This window comes from Azolla caroliniana, unplaced genomic scaffold (assembly GCF_043228905.1).
Source record: "Azolla caroliniana isolate FFs.n. ecotype wild unplaced genomic scaffold, voAzoCaro1.0.p SCAF_13, whole genome shotgun sequence".
Taxonomy (NCBI): domain Eukaryota; kingdom Viridiplantae; phylum Streptophyta; class Polypodiopsida; order Salviniales; family Salviniaceae; genus Azolla; species Azolla caroliniana.
Genome location: NW_028230448.1, coordinates 1,830,216 through 1,844,327, shown reverse-complemented (window position 1 = coordinate 1,844,327; position 14,112 = coordinate 1,830,216). Strand labels below are relative to the sequence as shown.

The 14,112-nt window shown below is 38.1% G+C and overlaps 2 protein-coding genes across 2 annotated transcripts; one reads left to right on the top strand and one right to left on the bottom strand.

The window, feature by feature from the left end:
* Positions 1–2,606: 2,606 nt before the first annotated feature.
* On the top strand, positions 2,607–6,423 carry LOC147855939 (uncharacterized). The gene is made up of 5 exons (XM_087329598.1): positions 2,607–2,616; positions 2,984–3,071; positions 3,330–3,555; positions 4,853–4,948; positions 5,282–6,423. The coding sequence occupies exons 1-5, from the start codon at positions 2,607–2,609 to the stop codon at positions 6,317–6,319; spliced, it is 1,458 nt and encodes a 485-aa protein (XP_087185724.1). The 3' UTR covers positions 6,320–6,423.
* Positions 6,424–7,383: 960 nt separating this feature from the next.
* LOC147855938 (pre-mRNA splicing factor SR-like 1) lies at positions 7,384–13,551 on the bottom strand. Its single transcript, XM_087329082.1, has 4 exons — positions 13,049–13,551; positions 8,886–8,966; positions 8,610–8,681; positions 7,384–8,520 (listed from the first exon to the last, which is right to left on the bottom strand). The coding sequence occupies exons 1-4, from the start codon at positions 13,334–13,336 to the stop codon at positions 7,654–7,656; spliced, it is 1,308 nt and encodes a 435-aa protein (XP_087185208.1). The 5' UTR covers positions 13,337–13,551; the 3' UTR covers positions 7,384–7,653.
* Between the last annotated feature and the right edge of the window lie 561 nt (positions 13,552–14,112).

Below are 14,112 nucleotides of genomic sequence, written 5' to 3'. Positions count from 1 at the left end.
CAATAGAAACATTGAATTATTATAGAAATATCATGCATCGAGTAGCTATTGTATGGTATGGAAGATTAAAGTAATGTGTTATTGTAGAAAGAAAAAAAACACAGATATTAACGTCTTCTAAGGCCAAAATTGGCCCATGAGACAATTGGTTTACAACAAAATGGGATATTTACCCATTCATCGAAAGTAAAAATATAAAAAAATATAAAAAAATAGAGCTTACGCTAAATAGTTCTAGTAAAATAACAAACATGTTCTACAATGGAATGGCTTTATACTAGGCCTAGTTTCATTTCCATCCAAGTCTCTCGAAAATAAGTGGGAGGTCAAAGGGTTTCAATGTGGATGTTGCCCCCATGGTTCCAATGTAGAAGGTACCCCCACCATAACTTCTAGTCGATGTAGCTCACGTTCCCTTATCTTCTTAATCGTTTCTACTCCACGTCGAGTTGTTTTGAAGCCCAACATATGAGGGCGTTTGGTTGTTCTTTGCATTTCTGCTTCCTCAAGAGAGAGGCCGAGTGGTGTAAGTGTATCCACATTCATCGTCTCCCCTTGTTCTTGAATAATTACACTACTTACATGTTGATGAATATTAAAAGGGTTATGGTTACACTTTGTGGCTTATTCTCCCTATGTTGTTTTATCTCTAAGATATATCTACCTAGTCTCTTTATATCCGGGGTATCTAATAGTTTAGAGAGGGTGGGAGAGGGTCCTAATATGTCTTGGTATTCCGCCCTTATCTCGGCATAGGTTGGACACTTGCATGTAAAATGATACTCATCCTCTATCTCTATGTGACATAATCTACATAGCCTTTCCTCTCTAGGGACTCTATTAGTCCAACCATTCTCAATCTCAAGTTGGTGAGATGATATCCTAAGTTGTCCAATGGCCACCCTTAATGCATTTGATAAGAATGCATCTAGATATCTTGGTCATGTAATAAAACCTAACTTCGAGAAGTGCAAGAAGTGTTCCTTATAGTACAACATTTTAAGTGGGAGTGGCCCTAGTGGGGTAATGATCCATGTATATTGAGGGTAAATTTGCCATATTTCTTGCCATATTACTTTATTAGGGTCTTCATGAGATATTAAAGTTTGATCATTCCCATGGTTGTACTTAAGGGCAGGTAGGTTAGTAATGTCTATGCCATTTGCAAGTAACCAACCCACTATAGTGCTATACCAAGAGCTAGTGTCCCCAGATGCATATAGGGATCGGTATACCTCGAAGGCTTGACGGGAGATCCTATCTTGTGGTTGGCTATGTATCCGATGAATAAAAACTACCACTTGGAAAAGTGCTTCTACTAACATCGGGGGCAAACTGAACTCTGCTCTAATAATGTCATGTGGTACTGTCGATTTGCTTCGGAGTTGACGTGATAACATTGTCACCAAAGGTCTCTCTAATTTCATCCACATGAAAGATGGTAGACCTGGAGCCCATACTACTGATGCATACATGAGGGAAGGGGTCACTAATGAGTCGAAGAGCCATCCCTTAGTCCGTGGCTCTTGAAAGTATGCCTGGTGGCATTGTCTCTATAAGAGTGAGAGGGATGCACACCCTCTCGTTAGCCTATCTTTGGTTGCTTGGGTCATTGAGAATTTACCTGAACGAGCATTAAAAGTGACTCCCAAGTATACATATGATCCATCTACCTCAACTGGTTTATGAGAGAGGATTAGGTGACATTTACTCCTAACTCGGGACGATGTATGAAAGATAAGGACTTTAGTTTTCGCTAGATTCACTACTAGTCCTCCTTTGTGCAAAAGTCATCTAGGACATTAAGATGCTTTTGTAGGTCTTGTTCAGACTTCGAGAGCAAGATGATGTCGTCTCCGTAGAGTAAGATACTAACTTGTGTACCCCCAATAGCTTCTCCATTGCCTCCCTTACGAGCAATAAAATCAGTGATCTCATCAATGTAGATCCCAAAGAGAGTTGGTGATAGGGGGCAACCCTGTTTTACACCAATGGTGCTAGTGAAGCAATAAGATAGGCCACCTGGGCATCGTACGCACCTAGAGACTTGCTCATATAGAGCATAAATGGCCCAGATCATGTCATTTGGTATCTCCAAGCTTTTAAGTCTATGAAACAACCTCTCCCTAGGAACTGTGTCAAAGGCTTTGCGGAAGTCCACAAAGCAACAATATAGTTTCTTCTTACGAGCCTTCGTTTGGTCAATTAAGCACCTAAGTGTAAAGATATGGTCAATAGTGGAGAAGGCTCGTCTAAAGCTAGCCTGCTCAGGTGCTTGAAGACTTAATGTCTCCATATAATCGCTGAGCTCTACTTCCATTACTGCACCATATAGTTTAGTAAGCGTATGACCTATCATAATGGTCCTATATGTATTTGGGTCCATTGGGTCCCCTCCTTTATGTATAGGGGCCACTGTGTTCATGGTCCATTGTGGTGGAAAACCCTCGGCGAGGGCACGGTTGAAGATTAGAGTGAGAAAGGGGGTTAGGCACTCTTGAGCATATATGATATGCTCGGCTCGTAATCCTGTGTGGTCCATGGATTTCCTATGTTGTAATTTTTTTATGACCTTCGTGACCCTAGAGGTCATGAAAAGTGTCCCTATGGACCATGGTAGGTTGAGGTGTAGAAAGACCATGCATAGATAGGGGTATTCTATTGTATAATGAAGCATTGATGATGTGTACTAATAGGCGCGTTGCTCTCTAAATAGTAGTCATATATGTATATGTGTGTGTTTGTAACCAATTGACACCCAAATTTGTCTTCTACCAAACCACTGGTTAGAAACCTAGGAAGGACAATCATCAATCGACATGCTAGGTACATCACTTGCATGAGACCCCCAGTTCTTTTGAATAAATGCACATTTTTGTGCCTTTATGAAATTCCTTCAACCAATCTAGATTGATCGATCATTGGGATGGAGGCTAGCATCTTTTTTAGGAGTTTAAATGTTGCTTCCTATTCATGATTCTAGTTGAGCTTGCAAATTTCGTCATGCTGTTTGATGAATTGGTTGAGCTTCCTATTCGTGATATTCTAGTTGAGCTTGCAACAATGGTCATGTACCCAAATTTATGTTGTACCAAAACCACTAATTAGAAACCTAATAAGGACAATAATCAATTGACATGGTAGGTACAAATGCACATTTTGTGCCTTTATGAAATTCCTATGACCAATGTATGTACATTAGATTGATCATCATTGGAATTTCATAAAAAAAACTGATAGAAGTGTACAATTATATCATTTTTATGATGTGGTTGGTTTATTGATCCGTCTGAATCTACGAACGGAAGGGTTTTTTTTTGTTTCTGAAGGGGCGCGTTGGATCGCTTCAAGAAAGAGAACGAAAAGGAAAAAGAAAGGGACCAAAATGCGACTGTTTCTTCTTCTTCTTCTTCTTCTTCTTCTTCAATGCAGATTCTCCGAGAGCCAGCAGAGGATATGGCGGACATAGATACCACCACTCTTGAACATCTCTTTGGTTTGAATCCCTCCCAACTCGAGCGATGGCTTGAAGATCATCAAATCCCTGTGCCCGGTGTAAGTCGTAACTACCCTCTCCTTTCTTTCCCACTTAATCGTTAATCAGCGTCAGGTGTTTAGCTGATCCACTTCGTAATTACTGTCATTAACCCAGAAACCTCACATCACTAAGGAGCCATAATCAACACATCATGACTTTTATGGATCAGGGAATGGATACCAATTTTTTTTTAAACCACTTTTTTAGTTCCAAAAATCATAAAGTATAAATGTTTTCTCCTAATCCAGTTTTTTAGTTAAAATGTTCCCACACACACACACAATGACTTATTAGAAACTCAAATAACATGTGTTCCACGATGAAAAACAGAACATTTTAGTTGTTTTGGACATTAAAACTTTGACTATTTGATGCAGAGCAAGCTCATAGAAATTTTCCAACATATGGTTTCCCGGATGCAGAACAATGGCACAAACATCCACTAATTTAGTTAATAGCATTACAAATGTTCCTCAATTTCCTCATTTTATTAATGTCATGAAGCACGAATTGTTTTCTTAATCCACTTTTTTTTTATCCAGTTTTCTTTTGATGCCATTAAGGGAAAATGACCCTCAATTCACTTTGGAGTTAATGTCATTAATAAGAAATGCCCCTTTATTGTGCTTCCTTTTTAAATGTGCTTCAGTACAAATACCCCCCCCCCCCCCCCCCCCATTAGTCTACTTTGTGGTCATTAGGAATAAATACCCTTGTCAATCCACTTTTTAGTTAATGTGAGTCATTAAGCACAAATGTCATCTTCATCCAGTTTGTCAGTTGATGTTGGTAAGCACTAATGTCACCTTGATTGTCCTTGTAGCTGATACTGTTAAGGAGAGGATGTCCCTTAAGGGAAGCACAAATGTCACCTGGATCCATTTTTTCTGTTATTCAACCGAAGCACAAATGCCCTGTTAATCCACTTTCTTAGTTGAATGTCATTAACAATAAAGGCTACCTAATTGACAAATGTGTCTGTCATTAAGCACTAATTCTCTTTTCAGTTGCTACTTGTGAGCACTAATCCTCTTTTTAGATATTGTCATATTAAGCAGCAATCCTAAAGATTATTAGAAATATACATTAATCTGTCGTTTCATTATGGGGGTTATCACAACCTGCTTTTGTAATCCATAATCAGTTTTCCCATCTCCATTATGTTATAATCATTGTAAGTTTAGTGCACTCTCATTAACCACAAATTGTCCAGTAACATGTTTGATATAATCTCGGGAAATAGCATATCATTTTCCCTTCGTCTCTTCCACTAGATTTCCCTGATTTAAGTCATTGTAATCATATTAAAAACAGACAAAAGGTATAGAGTTTCCTCGGTCTGACACAGAAAAAGATCTGAAGGGTCTTAAAAGCAAGTCCATCATGCCAAGAACAAGATCAAAAAGAGAGGTATGAGTAACTACAAAGTTTTATGTTAAAAGTAATCATAAAAGCAAAAAAAAAGAAACAAAAGTAGCAACACCTTATCATAACAAATTTTTTTAACGAAATCATAAAAGCAAAAGGAAAAGAAAAGTTAACAGGGAAATCATAGTGGCAAAAGTTACAAAACAGAAATCATAAAATACTTGGAAAAAGGACATCAGATAGCAAATGGCATATTGTTTAATGGATGAATTGAGAACCAGTATGGCGCTAAGGAGGGGTCCTCACTCCAAATAAATGAATTGGATCAAATGTGTCTTTACTTCGCTTCTTGATTGTATTGTGATCATACTGTAGGAATCTGAGAAGCAAAATACATATTCGAGTATTCATGTCAAATCGACAAGATCTTCTATCACTAGCACAAACCCTATTACTACAAGAAGCAAGGCTGCTTTACTTGTGAAACCAATGGAAGCACAAAACAAGGATAAAGTAAATTCTCATCCTGAGGGCCTATTGTCTTCAACTCCATCGATGCGACCTCTTTCGGGTGAAGAAATTGATGCATTGCCTTTTTCATGTGAAAATAATGTAAAGCCAGACAATACCCCTATTAGGTCTAATCATTATGAAAATGTTGTTAAAGGACTTCGAAACCATGGTGAGTTTAACCTTAACTCACATGAGTTGGATGCGAAAATATCTCTTTACAAACCAGCCAAAACTACATTGCCATTTAAAGAAATCAAGGAACATAGAGGTGACCATGAGGCAAACATTGTTAAGAAGGTTTTAATTAGGGTCAATTCAGATGAAGTAGACCATAGAAATAATGCAAAGAGTAAAAACGAGGACAAGAAAAGCTTGCATCATCACAAAGAAGATGATAAGATGAGATTGCATAATAAAGAACGTGATAAGGAGATGCCGAATCACAAAGAACATGATAAGGTGAGCTTGTGTCAAGAAGATGATATGATGGGCATGCATCACAAGGAACATGATAAGGTGAGCCCATGTGACAACGATGATACGATGATCATGCATTGCGAAAAAGACAAGAAAGGGAAGCCAAAGATTAGTGATGATGATAAGATCTTGCATCACAAAGCAGCCCCAAGTGAGCCTAACATCCCTAACAAAGAGAGAGATGGAGATGGGCATGATGTGACTAGAATCCAGAGGCTGAAAAGGTCTGCCAGTCTGATGATGTCCAATATCAATGAAGGGGTTATTAAGAGGCTAAAAAGAGTGCATTTGGCAAGACCGAGTCCTCGTGCATCCATCGTTTTTGTTTTATATGCCATGGTTACTTCTATTGGTGTTGCGTCTTATATGTATCATCTAAAAAAACTTGAAGAACAAAGGGCAAGGAGCCGGAGGTGGTGGTGACTAGGCTATTCTATCCAATTCCATCCATAATCTTGTTGCAGGTTCTTTCTCTTTCTGGTTTTTTTGCATGAAAAGAGAAACAATAATTTTATAAAATTACAATACATTCGTACAAACACAATTAAGGGTGTACAACTAGCATGCCTGAGATCGTATGACCAACAAAGATGTTGCAAACCTATCTTTCGTATTATAATCAAATAGGTTGGACCAACAGATTGACCTTGCAACATTAGCATCATCAAAGTTTCACTTTATAAAGATTTTTGAGGTTTTTTAAATTGTTCTCGAAGCTAAAATGATCCATCTAAAATCCTATTTACATCATGTACGTACCCTTCTCAAACCTGTTTGTGATAGTAACAAACTAATGCCAAGATTGTCACTGCTCAAAAAAAGAAAAGGTTTTATTTGAAAAAATCAAACCACATGTACTAATGTACAACATATAGCACCTACTAATTGAGTTCTCAATGCTAAAGTGATTGCACACGGCTACGTCTGTGCACAAAGACAACAATCTCGATATTCTTGGCATAATATTTGTGTATGTTACACAAAACAAAGTTATTCATCCATACTGTAACATACAGGCACAATTGCAACTTCATATACTATGCATGGAAAATTGTCTTTCAGACTCAGCATAAAATAAGGAGAAGTTACACTACTAGTTCTAGTTTTGCATCTCACAGAAAACATAGTATGTACATTCTTTTGGTATTAAGGGTAGGGCAGTCAACTTCCCATATTACACAGCCCATTGTTCTTTTATGTTAAGCATCTAAATTGGATAATTTGCACTAGTTGTGATTCGGTATTAAACATGTGCACGTCATATACCCTAAATGAGTGCTTTAGAACTAACACTACCACTCATAATTACCGGCAATGAACCAACACTATTACCAATTTTTTCAACAATTCATTATTTGGATCTCATTTGAAGGGAACAAATAATGTACTTTTCACAAAATTATGAAGGATAAAACCGTTTCACAAGTAGCATACAATCTCATTGGCAGCATTTAAATAGGCCCAAAAATATGTTAAAACGTTTCAAATTTTTAAGACCACGTCAGACTGGTGTATTCAATATAATATAAGATCATGTTCACAAAGAATGGATATTGGGTGAAATTTCGCTGGTTGGTGACTAGCTTTGCAGAAGTTCAAATCTCACATCCTACAAACATGGCACCAAACTAGGTTATATCCACTTCTCTCAAATTTTGGTCTATCCCACCCTTCCACAGCCAATTGTCGATTGCCACATAACCCACTTCATTTGTGCGGGTTCTCAGAGTGAATCTTGCCTAAATATGTTTTAGAGATTACAGCCACGAGTTTCCACCGAGACGAATGACATCCTCAGTACTTGAATCCTTAACAGGATAATTACTCTCATTCACATCACGGTTACTCTTGGCAGTAGCATCTCCATACAAATTCCTAAGCTTCACTAGGTTTACAGAAGCCTTGGCAGGACTCTTTGACCGACAAACGAATTTCTCTTGGCTTCTGCTTCGGCTCCGACTTTGATATCTTCGGCCACCTCTTGGGCTCCTACTTCGACTCCGATAATAGTCCACCTTCCCACCTCTATCCCTGTATCTATCATTATCCCTCTCTTTCTCCTTGCCTCTATCCCGGTCTCTTTCCCTATCACGCTCCCTTCCTATATCCCGACTATAATAATCTCTACCACCCTCCATTATCCCCCTATTTCGATCTTTATCCCTTCCTGAAGAATCATAATCTCTATCCCTGCCCTTTCGTTTGTTATCCTGATCATAATCTCTGATCTCATGTTGTCTATCTCGATCTCTGGTAACCCCATCCCTATTCCTATCCCTATCATGTTCTCTTGGTTTCTCAGTCTCCCAATCACGATCACGATCCCTTCCTTTATACTCCTTCCTCCTGTCATCCCCCTCCCTTTCAGCTCCTATGCTCCGGGGCACATTGATATTGCGAGATGAATCTCTTGTAGAAGCTCTATGAGGAGCTCTTTGTCCAAATGAAACAGATAGAGAAGCTTTAACAGACGGTGGCCTCCGAGCCGTATCATCTGAAGCATGGCGGCCGCCAGTACCCGTAACCCCAGCAGAGCTTGTTGGAAGCTTTAACCTTTCTAAGGTGGTTGTTATTTGCCTCATAATTGGAACCGGGACACGAGGAAGCAAAGTGTCAAAGTAATACTGCAGAGTGGTCATTATTCTTAGTTGATGGAAACAATAAAAGCAAACAAAAATAATATTAGCATGAAATAGTTTGATATTGCATATACCTGGTTTAGCAATAGATCGCGAATGTAGACTCCCATGGTTGTCATTTTACCATTTGAGCCAGGTGCAAACTCCTATATGAAAAAAGGCTAATATTATAGGCAGATTTAATCATAAGAATAAACAGTTACATATACATGTATATGTGACACATTTTATACGCAAAAATGTATCTTGGTATATATCACAGCCTTGGCTCATAGGCCACAGCTTGAGAGTTCACCTCCTGACCCTCTAAAAACACAGAAATTGATAATGAAAATAAAAGATACACATACCTCGTCATCTTTGATGTATTGCTCATACCATCCCCATAATGTCTTCGAATTCCCTACATACCGCAAATACAAGAAGCCAACCTGTGAATAGATAATGTTGATCAGTTGGAAACGTTGATGCATTTAGTGATTGCTTAATGGACTGCAACGAAAGGCTAAATGTTCATTGTCTCAGAATAAGGCAAAAATATTCTTGCATTTGATGATCTTAAATAGAGACTAAGTGAAAGCCAGGACAGAGAAAATAACAAATTGAAGATTACAGAATAGATGGCAATCTTATACTGTGTGGCAATACATGCATGATCATGCATAGCATGCACATATCATGTCCCTACTCACATCATACACCCAGGAAGCTCATGAAGAGAAGCGACGAACTGAGTGTATATCCTTCCTTCGGAGGTGATGAACAACTTGGTTATTATGGAGGCTAGAAATATAAACCAAAATAAACAGATTAATAAAGAATCTAGCATAGGTAAATTAAACCAGCATATTACAAACAAACAGCTATTGCATCAGTCACAAGGAGATCGTAATTTCTCAGCTTCCTGACCTATTTCCCATTCCCTTTGACCAACCCCTACTCCATTCCCTAAGTTTAGTTCCATTTCATCATAGTGAGCAGGTCTCATCTCCCTTCACCATCCTGGAAAAGTGTTCCATGTGAGTATGATCCATACAAACAGCATGAGTTTATGGAAAGTATGACTATGATGCACAGATCCTAATGTGCCTGTAAAAGCATTAGAGATAGTTCAAACAAATTTTATAATGTTTCATGGCTTTGTTACAGAACATTACGATCAATACCCAATCAACAAACAGGAAACAACTCCTCACAAAAATCAACACACATGAAAAAATAATAGCAAGTGTCAAGATTACATTCTCATCATTACAAAATTACTCTAATAAACACGATTAATTGAAAAAACATGTAGAGGGTAGGTAGTCTTATTCAATTCCAACCAAGGTCCATCCAGGGATGGACACATCCTCCATTATGTGGAATTGACCACAAATTAATGAGAATTTGGGAATCGTGAATGACAATAACGAGGAGGTGGATGCACAAAGGTAACTAGCATCAGCTGGCTAGAGGGGTTGACATTATTGTGAATGACAATAACGAGGATGTGGATGCACAAAGGTAACTAGCATCAGCTGGCTAGAGGGGTTGACATCCCCCGTTATGTAGAATTGTTCCAAAAATTAATGAGAATTTGGGAATCATGAATGACAATATTGAGGATGTAGATACACAAAGGTAACTTGCATCAGCTGGCTATGCCACATCCCCCATTATGTGGAATTGTTCCACAAGTTAATGAGCATTTGGGAATGGTGACTTGACAATAATGAGGATGTGGATGCACAAAGGCAACTAGCATCAGCTTGCTAGAAGGATTGACCCCCATTATGTGGAATTGTTCCACAAATTAATGAAAATTTGGGAATCGCGAATGACAATAATGAGGATATGGATGCACAAAGGTAACTGGCATCAGCTGGCTAGAGGGGTTGACACAACCCTGCTTATGTGGAATTGATACACAAATTAATGATAATGTGGGAATCGCGAATGACAATAATGAGGATATGGATGCACAAAGGTAACTGGCATCAGCTGGCTAGAGGGGTTGACACAACCCTGCTTATGTGGAATTGATACACAAATTAATGATAATGTGGGAATCGTGAATGACAATAATGAGGATGTGGATGCACAAAGGTAGATAACATCAGCTGGCAAGAGGGGTTGACACATCCCATATTATGTGGAATTGGTCAGATGAGGATGTGGATGCACAAAGGTAACTAGCATCAGCTCGCTAGAGGGGTTGACACAACCCTAGTTATGTGGAATTGATCCACAAATTCAAGAGAATTTGGGAAAGCTATAAAGCCGCTTTTTAGTGTCTGGTATGCTGTATGGCAGGGGACTGACAATAACATCCCCAACGACAGTATAAAGAAGGTTGCTTACATATTGATTACTATATGAACTGCAATCAGAGGGCAGACTCTTAGATTCTAAGGAATGGCCTCTTAAAACCTCTTGAATCCAGTAACTTATAGATTGGTCTCACTTGACTCAATCACACCAACCCACAACCCACTTGCAAAAGAAATGAGAAACACTTGAAAGAATAGCAAATAAATGTAAAGTGTGAATACTTTTAAAACACAAATATGGTGAGTTGTTGAATATTAGAAACAACTTTTCTATCTACTGTTCTGTTCTCTTATATTAAAGAGAACATGCTCTGCTAAAGAAAAATAAATGTAAAATATGAATACTTTTAAAAAACAAATGAGGTGATAAGTTGAATCTTAGAAACAGCTTCTCTAACCTTCTCTAACTATTGTTCTGTTCTCTAATATTAAAGAGAACATTCTCTCCTAAAACCTCTCTTCTTCATCAGGGATTTTCCATTCAAACCCCTGATTTCCTTACAAGAGGCCCATCGACCACTTTAACCCCCCCTCAATTTGACATTCAAATCTTGCATTGGTTTTATGTCTTAAATGAATTAAAAAAAACTTTTAATGCTTGCCTAAGGTCTAAGATTTTTAAAATGCCACATCAGGTTCATATTTATATGCAATTATTAATGTTGCGTTGCATTTATGTATTGAATGAATTATTTTTACCGCTTGCCTAAGGTCCAAGAATTTTAAACTGCCACATCAGGTTCATATTTGTATGCAATTATTATTGCGGCGTTGCTTTTACGTCTTAAATGTATTAAAAAAGAGTTTGAATGCTTGCCAAAGGTCCAAGAATTTTAAAATCCCATATCAAGTTCATATTTGTCTACGAGTATTATTGTTGGTCTTATGATAAACTGCTTACTTCTCTCCAAATACTCATTATTCTGCTTGATCATCTGCTCTTCTTTCATTCTGCTGCCTTACAACCTGCTTATAAGAATGTCACCTGCAGTTTGACACTGTCTCTTCTCTGTTTGATATAATAGAGTGTTTCTAAAATATACTCAATTAACTCTTATTCTACAGTAATATTCAAATTACTCCCCAATTTCTTTCTATGGTTGTTTTCAGCTTATCATCCCACTCCGTTGGTTCAGCGATATTTAAAAATGACTAATAATGCTTATTATCACAGGGACAAAAACCATAAGGTGAATGCTTTGTTAAACCACGGGCCAGAAGCAAAAACAATGAAAATATAAACGAAAGTAAGGCAGGGATACAGAAGGCCTATCACCGACAACGCATATATAGGGTGAATCTGGATAACTCAAAAGAAGTTGACAATGCTAAAAAAATGCCTAACAATCATAGAGAACTGACATAGTTAATTTCCTCTTTCTTTATTCTCAGTGCTTTCAAGCATCAAACTATCTCCAGAGCATCTCATACAATTTTGTTGTTCTCCATGTTCCTTGTGGGTTTTCATTTTGAAATTTGTATGTTCCATTCTTCTTTCAACTAGTAATACAAGTTAATTGGTGCCTAGAATGTTTATTATGGAAATCAGAACTCACAAGGAAAAGAAAACTACATTAAATAATATAAAAGAACAGCAGCAGTATAGAAGTTGGCCAATAACCTACAATATAGATGTAGATCTAACTGGAATGTTTTAGCTATAATTAGGTATGCCTCACAAGGCTCAACAATGTTTGATAGCTACTAACGATGCTTAGAACCCCCACATGTTAAATATTGTCTTTTTATTCACAAATAGAAACGAAAAAGAAAACTTGAAAGAAATTCAAGGGTATTGAAGGCAGCAATAGTTGATATAGTTCACAAATGATCCAGCAATGCTTAACAATGACATACAAATAACCCACATGCCGAACACACTTTTTAACCAACAAAGTGAAAGAAACTAGATGAAGAAATAACACTTTAAAGAAATTAGAAGCACGTACCGCTCAAGGGACAAAGTGGGAAGGTTGGGCAATTCTCAAAAAAATGCTCTTATGACATACAAAACACGCCCAGTGAATCCATTTCTTGAAAGGGATGTAAAATGTCATGAATTTCTAGAGCTTCTTTTAAATATACAATTCATAAGACACCCTATTCATTTACCCAACAAAAGTATTTGGCAAAAAAAGGAACTTAGAAAATCAATATATATATATATATATATATATAGAGAGAGAGAGAGAAGCACCTACCGCTCTGATGTAGGGGGAATCAGGATGGTTGAGAAAGCTCTGCATCTGCTTCACGGTAAGCTTCATGGTGAAGAGCTTGTAGAGTAAACAGAAAGCCGTGGAAGGTCCTCTGCAATTCCCTGTCATCCATGGTTCCACATGGTCCACCTGATTGTAGATCTCATCAATCACCTCATTGTACGCCTTGAGTCTGTACAGTTCTTTGAAATAGTCTGATGAGAGTATGTTCATGCACAGAACCTTCTCTAACAGACTGTCTATGGGCTTCCCGCAGGTCTCTACCTCCATCGCTGACGTTGCAGGGGATTCCCTAGCTCCGTTTTTAGCAGCGAGGTTTCCTGCTCTGCTTTTAGGGTTTCTCTCGCCCTGCTTTCAGGATGCCTCTAGCTACTGCTTTCAGGGTTTCGCAAGATTCTGTGGATAGGGATTCTCTTGCTGCGCCTTCAGGATCTCTCTAGCCACTCATGCTAGGGTTTCTGTAGCCGCTGCTGTTAGGCGAGCTCTGATCTCAGGGGTTTCTGATGCAGAGACATGAGCATGAGCATGAGCATGAGCAGAGGTTAGGGTTTGTGACAGACAGATACATGGGTGGGAAGGAAGGCAGAATTTTCCGAATTTACCAAAATACCCTTCACCTCTTCTCATTAAATAGGCCGCCTTCATCTTCATTCACAACCACATCGATGATCGATGCTTGATAATAGATTATCGATGATCGATGCTTGATAATAGATTATCCATGATCGATGATTATAGTTGATCAATGATCGATGATTATAGATGCTCGATGATTGATTACAGATTATCGATGATTGATTACATATTATCGATGATTGATTATATAGATGATCGATGATTGATTGTAGATTATCGAGATTGATTATATAGATGATCGATGATCACAACCATGATGATGATGATGGATGATGGATGATGGATATGATCTATAATCGGTTGCTTTCATGCATCTATAATCTATATATGATCCACGCATATTTCTATTGTAGGAACCTCTGTAGCCAATCACTTTGTATGATCGATTGGAATTTCCTCATAACCTCAGA